Source organism: Magnolia sinica, chromosome 14 (genome assembly GCF_029962835.1).
Source record: "Magnolia sinica isolate HGM2019 chromosome 14, MsV1, whole genome shotgun sequence".
Classification (NCBI taxonomy): domain Eukaryota; kingdom Viridiplantae; phylum Streptophyta; class Magnoliopsida; order Magnoliales; family Magnoliaceae; genus Magnolia; species Magnolia sinica.
In genome coordinates, this window is record NC_080586.1 from 62,066,561 (window position 1) to 62,077,691 (window position 11,131).

At 41.7% G+C, this 11,131-nt stretch overlaps 1 protein-coding gene across 1 annotated transcript; it reads right to left on the minus strand.

Moving 5' to 3' along the window:
• Positions 1-9,788: 9,788 nt before the first annotated feature.
• On the minus strand, positions 9,789-10,882 carry LOC131225898 (tRNA-uridine aminocarboxypropyltransferase A). The gene has a single exon (XM_058221504.1). The coding sequence runs from the start codon at positions 10,770-10,772 to the stop codon at positions 9,960-9,962; it is 813 nt and encodes a 270-aa protein (XP_058077487.1). The 5' UTR covers positions 10,773-10,882; the 3' UTR covers positions 9,789-9,959.
• Between the last annotated feature and the right edge of the window lie 249 nt (positions 10,883-11,131).

Here is an 11,131-nt window from a genome sequence, read left to right on the forward strand (position 1 = left end):
CCTCTGATTCCACTCCATGTATTTCTCGGATCTGAAGAAATTTCTCAGACCCACGCGGTGCCTATATAAGCTATCGAGTGTAATAAAGTTCATAGCGAACCGTGTCGCGCCTGGTCTAACGATGTCCCCTCCACAATACTTACGCATTGCAGCCAACAACCATGAGCGATTGTATATAAAGTTTGTCACTCTCCTCGTATCCTGGATGGTTTTCCTAACAGAATCCCTCTGGCCTATCTCCTCGAGCATTAAATCAATGCAGTGTGCCGCACACGGGGTCCAATAGAGATTGAACTTCTTCATCAATTTCTTCCCCACCTTAACGAACGCACTGCCATTGTCGGTGACAACTTGGACAACATTCTGGGACCTAACTTCTCTAATCACTCATTTCAGGAGAGCACATATGTATTCGTGATCTTTTATTCTGGCCGATACATCAATGGATTTGAGGAAAACCGGTTGTCCTCTACAATACACCATGAAATTGATAATGGACAATTTCGTGGGTCCTGTCCACCCATCACACATGATTGTTACCCCATACTGCTTCCAGTTCGGCTTGAGTCCACGTACCCAAGCCTGCATCTCCTCGTGCTCCTGATCAAGGTAGACGCCAAGAATCTCCTGTGGCGTGGGAGGCTTCACGCCGGGCCCTGCACGCTGCACCTCCTCAATCATATTTTTGAAGTGAGGACTGGCTGTTGCATTTGTTGGTACATAGCTCGAGATGAACCACCTAGATATAGCGCCACCCACTTTCTCCCTGAGCCCCTTGCTCCACATATTTTTTAATCTTTTTTTATTAACGCTTGCGATGGGTGCATCTGGGACACGAGCGCTTTGCATGCGTTGTAGGTCATGCCCGCTGTCTCCCTCAAATCGTCTGCTGCTCCCACCAGCCTCATGTTGTGACATCCCAAACGACGGCCTACTCTCATCAATCCGTCTTCTTTGCTCCCCCTCCCACTCTGAAGCCCGAGACTCACGAATCACTTGTCTAAAATCACTCCTTTCTCAAGCCGTAACACAGTCATCGGGGTACATGATCCCCTCATCGTCGTCATCATCATGCTCGTCGATAGCACCTAGGCCCCGTCCAGTGTCTCGTAGCTCCTCCCTCATATCCCTCTCTCAATCCTTTTGCTACAGCTTGCGTGACTTCACTTCATTCAACACTCTTCTCATCTCCTCTCTCACTGGCCTTGTTACACTTGGACAGTCTTTCACATTCTTGTATCCCCCTGCCAAATGTTCCTTTAGCCTAGACACTCCCCCACTCCGTATCACTTGGCCATAATAGTTGCATATGGCTCCATATTTATTCCTCTCCACTAGCCGTCCATGTTTCCACCCAATGTCCCTTGCTCCTCCTTTTCCCGATCCAGACGACATTTTGCTCCCTTGTAGTATACAAATTTGCAATAATGGACAAAAAAAAAAGTGCATTGGCTCGTATTCAGTGTAATAAGCCCAAATCATTTCAAGGGCTAAGATGTTAGATCAAATCAAATTTTCATATAAATTACAATTAAGGAAAGAGTCTGCAGATTGCATACTGAGTAAACTTTATGGGGCCTACTATGATTTATACATACAATTTGATGGGTCCATGTAAATGGCGGACGTTATCTCCCAACTTATTCCCTTTGGTGTAACCCATTTAATTAACTAATCATCTTGATTTTTGGGAATTTGGAGTAAAAATCATAGTTTCATAGGATGGACGGGTTGGATTTTACTTTATGAATGCATGTGCATGAAAGCCACATGGAGTAACAGGTAAAGGATTAGGTGCGGCCCCAGACTCATCCACGACAATGCAGTCCCAGCCCCCACCATGATGTATATGTTTCATCCATTTTTACATACCATCATAGGGCTTTATACCAAAAATGATAGGAATATAAATCTCAGGTGGACCACACCACAGGAAAATAATAGTGATTGGATATCCACCATTCATCATGGTGGGGCCCACAGAGCACCGACCACTAGCCATTGGCTGGTGGCAGGGGCGTAGACAATCCATTTTTTATTTTTATTTTTTGGACATGGATTAGATGCTGACAAGGTCAGTAGCCAAGTGGCTACTGAAGTTACGTCACCAAGCTATGTGGACCCACCATGATGCGTGTGTTGTATCCATACCATCCAACCATTTGCAGATATCGTTTTACTTTTATGCATGAGAAAATGAATGAGATAGATCTAAAGTTAAAGTGGATCCACCACAGAAAACCGTGGGAGCAATCACACCCACCGTTGAAATATTTATAGGGTCTACTGTGATGTATTTTTGAGATCCAACCCATTCATAAGTTAACATCAAGATAAATGAAGTGAAAATAAAAATATCAGCTTGATCAGAAATTTCAGTGGCCCCTAAAAAGTTTTGAACGCTGGACGTCACTGTCCCCACTGTTTTCTATGGTGGGGTCCACTTGAACTTTAGATCTATCTCATTTTTTTTCTCATGACATAAAAATATATCTCCAAATTAATGGATGGTATGGATACAATACATGCATCATGGTTGGGTCCACATGGCTCGGTGACGTCACATCAGTAGCCATTTGGGTTAGCCACCCCATTGGGATCGATGCCATGTGTTGAAACGAGGTATCTCCACTCCGTCAGCAAGTTGAGCTATGGTTCTGGCTGTCTTTGGCTACGGCTTTTGTCCGTAGCCAATCCAGAAATCAGATTAGCTACTAAGTTACTCAGTACGCTGTAAGTTGGGCCCACTGTGAATTTATGTGGTTTATCCTCACCTTCCATCCATTTTTTCATATCATTCTAGGCGTTGAGCCCAAAATTGAAGCTCATACAATTCTCAAGTGGACCATACCACAGGAAACAGTGGAAATAATGATTTCCACCCTTGCATCCTTTCCACCCCATGCAGCGCAGGACTAAGATTTCCTTCCTGCGCTGCAAGCTCAGGTCGGGCCCGCTGTGATGTTTGTGAAACATCCTCCCCGTTCATCAGTTTTGTGAGTTCATTTTATGACATGATGCCAAAAACGAACCATATCTAAAGCTCAATTGAGCCTAAAAAGTGATAATTAAACGTCCACAGCTGAAATATTTGTGGGGCCACAAAAGTTTTGATTCATGCCAATATTTTTGTTTTCAGTTCATCTCAACAGTAATGACGTTATTAATGGTACGGATGGCATCTAAACATCCCTGTTGAACCAGGAAGGTTTCAACGGTTGGAATTTCCCAAACCACATTTTCCCTTTAGTACGGCTCACTTGAGCAGTTAACGTGAACCAGGAAGGTTTCAACTGTGGGGTCCACTGTGATTTATGTATTTTATCCACTCCTTCCATCCATTTTAGCAGATAATTTTAGGTCATGATCCTAAAAACGAAGTATATCCAAACCTCAATTGGACCACACCGTAGTCAACAGTATGAATTGAAATCTACCGTTGAAAATTTCTTGGGGAACACAGAAGTTTTAAATCAAGCTGATATTTGTGTTTTCCATTCATTCATGTCTGTGTGATCTTATGAACAGGTAGGATGAGAAATAAACATCACTGTGGGCCCTAGAAAGGTTTTAACGGTGGAAATCATTATTCCAACTGTTTCCAACGGTATGGTCCACTCGATCTTTGGGTATGCTTAAATTTTGGTCCCAACACCTAAAATAAGATGGAAAAATGGATGGACCGCATGGATCAACCAGATACATTCTCGATGGGCCCCGAAGAATGTGTTCGGTATGTTAACAGCGTACGGAACCACGTACGCAATCCCATTTACGCCCGCCCGATCCCCAAATTCCGAAAATCCCTCTCAAATTTCAAATTTCCATCAAAATCCCACCGATTTCTCCAAAATTTCAACCGAAAATCCCTCTCCCTCATCCCAGATTCCCAAATAAGAAAAAAAAAAAAAAACCGTCAAGATCTCGCCTCGCAAGCAAATTCCAGAAGTTGCAGGATTTTTCGACGGAAAAATGAAAATTTTTGGAGTTGAATCTTACCGGATATTGCCGATCTGCACTCAAGGCTTTGAATTCGCTTCTTCCTCCAGATCCGGGCGAAAAAACAGGTAATTTTTCAATTTTTTTACATTTTTTTGCCGACAACTTCCCCTTTTATCGACAAAGGGGGTTGTTGGCTACAATTCCCACCCGTGGTTGGTGGGAACAGTAAAATATCGACGATATTTTGGAAAATACCGATAATCCGGGGAGATTATCGGCGATTTTTGGGAGCGAATCAAAAAAATAGGGTTTCGGTGTCGCATAGCCGGCGACACCGATATTATCGGCAATATTTCGATAATATCGCCAATATTTTATACACTGGACCTAGATGATGAAGTCTTGAGCTTACGGAGTGCAATACATCTATCATCAACCTCATGAAAGTGTTAAATGCATTTGAAAGGCCAAATGTCATGATGAGCCACTTGTACGCCCCTTCTTGAGTCTTCATGAGATCTTTCACTGGTCCCCAGGCCAATATATATTTGATGATATCCACTCCTCAGGTTGATTTTTTAAAAGACCTTTGCTCCATGTAGTATGTCTAGCATATCATCCAAGTGAGGAATAAAACCGGTACTTGATAGTAATCCGGTTGATTGCACTACTATTCACGCACATCCTCCACGATCCATCTCTCTTAGAGGTTAATGATGTAGGAACAACAAATAGCGTCATGCTTTCTTGAATTAAATCCCTCTATATCAACTGAGTAACTTTTCTGTGGAGCTCAACATGTTTGGTTGGACTCATTCCGTAGTGCGCAAGATTCAATAGACTCAAAACCTGAATTAATAGTGATAAACATTCCTCATAGGAGGAAGTCTTGCTGGAAGTTCTTAGGGCCCCCCAAACCTTCATATTTATGAAGGAACTCTTATATAAGAGGCAAAACATCTGACTGGTTTACGTCTTCTTTAACAACCAAGGTATAAATTATGTCAATTTCCTTGCATTCCTCTTCAAACTTTTCTAACATTGAGTGATTTTTTACCCTCGTGCTTGTTAGATTTGGGTGTTGTAAGATATTTCACTGAGTGCAATGTGATATTAGCACCATCCTTGACAAAGTAATACATGTTAGCTCAAGTAAAATGCACCCCCCCCCCCCCCCCCCCAAAAAAATAATAAAAAAATAAATAAATCATACATGTCTTCCCACCAAAAGTGCACATGGTGTAGAAGGTATCATGCTACAACCATCGCCTCTCATCAATCACCCGAGGCATTAATATTCTACACCAACGACTCGCCCCTATCACCATACACATTTGCTACATCTTCCCTAACATGCACCACGTTCTTCATATTCTATGTCATCTTCAGCTTTCATTTCCATGCAATTGGGAGTGTCTTCAAAATATTCTCCTTCCTCTGCCAAATTTACTTTACCTGTGGATTGATGTTTGGTATAGTGAAAAAAAAAAAAATTGTCCTACATGCCCACATTTAAAGTACATGAAAAGAGCGTTGTTTTTTCCCATCTTAAGCATAATAGCCCCCCATCAATAACCACTTCCTCACAAGTAGGGATTTGGCTTAGATATTAGATGTCGGTCAATTGTCCCTTGATCAATGGGAGGCCCTATGGTTGCCTTTCATGGGAAGTTAGCATGTCATCCCAACATTGATGATGGTCCTTGTAGGGCACCAAATCGTCTCCCAAATCCCTAATTAATTATCCCATCGGCTTTTAATACAAGCATGCATGCATCGAACATCTTAAATACATCTTTAAAAGCTTATTTCATTTCCGATGCCTGGTTAAGGACATTAAGATGTCTTAAAATATTTTAATCTTAATACTCACAGAACCCCGCCTGTGATATCAATGTAAGGAACTCCTTGTATCCATTTATCAATTTGTTCTCTTTAGGTAGATTATGGCATCTTTAATAGAGGTCACGGCCATAAGTCGAGAGTATGAACTTTCTTTTTAACTTTTTTTTTTTTCATTTTTTCCTAAGAATTTACTTTCTCAATAACTTAAGGGCTTGGAGATCGTCCCACTATGCTAACGCGTGACTAGAAAACTCCATAGCTACTAAATCTTCTAATTGTCTACTATTGTCTTGTACTCGAACACTTTTTCCACCTTACTAAGCCAATCAATGAAATCATCAACATGCAATTGACCATGGAATTCCAAAATTTCTACCTTAATTTTGCGCCCTCTATCACGTTCCAACAAGGATTCAATTATTGACATCTTCACAAGCCTAGGCTTGCCCGTTGTTGGTTAGGACCTCCCCCCTACGTGTCCATGAGCTCAAAGTTCGATCTCCAAATTCCCTTAACGTCGGAGCTCTCCCTCTTGATTAGTGAGATTGCCTACCATACGCATGAGGTGAGCTACTCGCTTTGTGAGTGTGTGGATCAATTGGGTTACTTCTGCAAACTCTTCCTAGGTCACCCCTTTAAAAGCCATTAAGAGATGATGTAAGTCAAAAATCCACAAAGATGACCTGCTCTGATACCAAAATAGAGCAACCCGGTTATTGAGTCAATGAAATCTCGATGCCCAAATCGCAAAGAAATGGACGAGAGAACACCCACAAGAATATTTGGGTAGAGAGGCCGAAATAACTTGATTAATATCAAGCTTCTTCTTACAATATTTAAGAAAACACACATAAAATTTTGATTGCCTACCTCCTCCTCTCCCCCCCCCCCCAAATGAATCTTTAATGAAAATCTCCCATACTATTAGATTGATTTCAAATCAATCTAAATGACTTAAGATGGTAACAAGCCTAATAATAGTAAAAGCAAATTTGGAAATAATCTTCAAAATCTTCAATCACATCTTTAAATCAGCTCTCATATCTTCAATCGCATCCCCCAATATCTCCAACTACATCTTTAAATCAGCCCTCATATCTTCCACAAATAGTGAATTGCAGTTCTTGATATTTGGGCCATAAATCTATCAATAAACAGTCCAAAATCAGCACATATTGGGCCCAACAATGGGCCATGGGCCTACAGCACATGGGATGCCCAGTCATCGATTAGGATGGCTCATTCAATAGTACCATTGGGACTTGGGAGCAAACCTTGGTGCATGGACAATGCTTGAGGACCCTAGCAACAAACTGTTGTGGTGGGCTCACACCCACAAGAAATTAATTTAATATCATGTGACTTGATCGACCCACCTACGCAAGTGAAGAGGTTACCACCATGGACCCCTTTTTGACACCAAATCCCACCAAACTAAAGAAGGTAGGTATTGAGCCTCTTGATACAAAAGACACCTTAAACATAGTTGCAACATGGTACTCCTCGATTTTTAGGCTTCATTTTAAAAGACAACTATGGGACTTGCACAAAGTAGTTAACACTCGAAAGATCCTACAAAGTAGGAGAAAATGCATACCTAACATATGATGGTTTAGACTGTGGCGCTTAACAGAAACACCTACGGAGTGGTGGGTCCCACTAGAATAGGTTAGAAGGCATAACAATTCAACTTTGAACTTGTTCTGATCTCCTGGTCATGTGCCTCATTTGATCAACGTATATCTTGGGCTACATCATCAACTACTAGTAGGGAACCACATGATGCACAAGTGTGCATGTGGTTGACACCTGTCGATGTACATGTATGTGCAAGAGCCAAGTTGTTCAACAGGTAGGCCCCACCCTGTATGTGTCATGACCAAAATCATAATGATAGATGTTGGCACACCTGCATGAATGAAGACACTATTGATATCCATTAATGATAGAAGAAAGGAACATCTTGCATCTGATTTCAGGCTGATTAGAAGTGAAACACACACTTAAGACGATCAGGGCCAAAAATCAGGCAAGCCTACTTATTTGTTAGTACTGGTGTCACATGTCTCAAGTTGGAATGTCTACCCATATAGTTAGAAACAATTCCTTTAGTAGTCCATTGGATCACTAGAACAATATTCTATACATCCCAAACAATTATTACCATGGCTCTTTATTGGAAAAAAAAAAAAATGGAAAAATGGAAAGAGCAAAGGAGAGAGCTGCCACATAGGCAGCCCATGTCGGAAAGGTTCACAGGTTTCTCATATTAGATTGAATTTAACAGCAGTAATTAAACCATGCCATGTAGGCAGCCCATGTCAAAAGGTCCCTAGCTTTCTTATATTAGATTGAAACTGCATTAACTAATTCAGTGACATGGAAGTAACCAAAATGCAGTTACCTTCCTTAGAATTCACACTTAGGCACTGTTAAAGTTTAAAGGATATTTCTCAATTTATTTTCATCGTTTTATTTTTATTTCTTATCGCAAGGGCATTTTTGTAAATGGGGCACTTTTTATAATTTTATCTTCACTTGGTGGATCCCATTTCTTGGGTCATTTTTGGTGGGATAGGAGATAGGAGTCAATGTGCATGTCTGTCAAACTCTTTCTCACACATGTTTCAAGGGTAAAGTTGGTATTTAGAAACTTATATGTGGAAGAAAAAAAAACCGTGCACATGTTATTGTGCATAGGTGAGAATTGCATTTTTCTTGTTTTCTATCACTTTTCTCGGTGCATGGCTTTGCAGCTTCAACCATAACCAATTCATTTCATTCCCCGTGAGCAATTCAAATTCAAATTTGGGGAAAATATCACATTTGGAGGCCCTTTTTGGTGGTCAATAAAACATGAAGCACCCTCTTTGGATATGCACTTCTTCACCACCACAAAACTTTTGAGAGACATTTTCAGCAACTTTGAAGGAGTTAAAAATATTTTTTCAGCCCTTGTAAGTCCTTTTTTTATTTTTCAGCAACTTTGAAGGAGTTAAAAATAATTTTTCAGCCCTTTTCCAGCCATTGCAAGTCCTTTTTTTATTCTTATAGTTTGTAATCCAATCCTGTAAGTGATTCTACTAGTGAAATAGAATTGTTCTTTGCTTGGTTTGTAGTCCTCCCTCCCTCCCTTCTAAAGTACAAGATCAGCATAACCATGTTATCTTGGGATAGGAATTAGTGTAATTCCGTTTCTCTTAAGCCTTAAATAGCCATTTTGTTACCTTCAAGAATCAAGTTGGACATGAAAGGAATGTAACTACAGTTTGAGTTCTACTCCCTAATGATGAATAATATAGGAAACCAATTATAATTTCATTAATCCCTTGAGTGTTTTTTTTAAAAAGGTAAACTAGGCTTGAACCCAAGACATAGTGTTGAAATACACCCAGTCTCCCACTAATCTATGGGCTGGATTGCGTCCTGCCCCCGCCTAGACAAAAATAGGTCCAGGCAGGGGCTCTGTGGGGCCCACCGTGATGTATGGATTTTAGCCAAACCATTTATCCATTTTTCCATAAAATGAGGCAGATCCAAGGCTCAAGTGGGCCACGCAGTAGGGATTGAACGCCCACCATTAAAAAAAAAGTTGTGGATCAAGCTAACATTTGTGTTTTCCCTTCATCCAGGGTTATGCGACCTTATGAACAGGTTTGGATGGCAAATAAACAACACAGTAGGCCCCTAAGAAGGTTTCAATGGTGGGTATCATCATCACCATTGCTTCCAGTGGTGTGGTCCACATGAGCCTTGGATATGCCTTATTTTTTGCCTAACATCGTCAAAATGATCTGGAAAAATGGATGATTGGTGTGGATAAAACCCATACATCACGATGGGCCCCACAGAGCCCCTGACTGGACCAATTTCCATCCAGGAGGCAGGACACAATCCGCTTCAGGGCTCAACCGCATATTCCTTATAGATAGAATTGAATGTTCGCATGTCAATGCAGTTGTACATCCAAATGCATCCCTCGTTCAAACAAAATTCAAAAGTGGTCATAGGAATTCCCCCTAATTCGATAATCTATAAAGATACATTTAATGCAGTAACAACGTGATGAATTGGCATCTTTCCTTCAAGAATGCCGATATATATTTCTTTGGACAATTTCCTCAATTAAAGTGCAGGTACAAAATTGGATCTCACACGAATCACTGATCCAACTATTCAAGTTCACTGTCCTTCTTTTTATTTTGTTTCCCCTTCTTTAACAACTTCGACCTCGGCTTCACGGGCTTGAAATGACAAGCCTGGAACTGAGCCACAGCTCGAAGCACCGAAAGAAGCCATTCCTCGATCTCGACCCCGTCGACCTCGAGAATCCTCAATGCCCGAGCGACGGCCTCGATCGTGCTAACGCACCCAAGGAACGGCTCCTTCCTCAGAACAAGATCCGAATCGAAGGCGCTCTCACCATCAAACCCCACATCATACTTCAAAGAAACTTGAATTGAAAACTTAGACAGGAAAGGAAGGCTGGCACTCACCATCTCCTTCGCGTGCTTCCACGTCCCGTCAAAGACAATCAGAACCAGATCGTGGGTTCGCTCCACGGGGTGTGCAGCGGCCCAGTCGTGGAGATCGACGGATGGGGAGGAGTCCGTACCAGGGAAGAGGAAAAGGGCATGGGGACGATGAGAGGAAGCGGCGGCGTGGTAGAGGGAATCGAGGAGAGGAGAGAGGCCGAGGCGGAGACGGCGACCGATTAGGGTTTGGAAATTGAGGAGGCATTTGGAGAGGAGAGGGACGGTGGAAAGCTTGTGGCGTAGTTCGTGGGGGTGGTGCAGGATAAGGATTCGGGAGTAGGTTAAGAGGGGTGTGGGTGGGAGGTGTGCACAGATGCATACGGAGGATGGTCTGCCGCAGCCGGACAAACAGATCTCTCGAGTACCGGTAGCAATGTTGTTATTGTCGTCCTCGTTCGAGTATTCGAAATTAAAAGCTACGGTAGTTTCTTCTTCTTCTTTTTCTTCCATCGCGAGCTCGGTCGACTGCGCGCCTTTGTTCTCGGTTTTAAACGATACAGGGGAATTATATGGCCCGCGAACTGCTTTTTTTTTACAGTATAAACGGTGTTTTAGTTTTGAGAGTGGGACCCACGGTTCGATGATCAAGACCATGGGTCTGTGTGTCCAGATGTGTATGGACTATGTTATTGAAATACCTTCCAACATAGTGATCTTGGTATTTAAAAAATAAATAAAAAATCTTTATCGAATGTACTTTTGGATAAATGAAATCTAAGGGCAAGGAATAAATAAATACATGAATTATCTGATAAGAATGATTTCTGCCAAAATATCAATGCCCATGCATGACCAGTTATCATTGAATT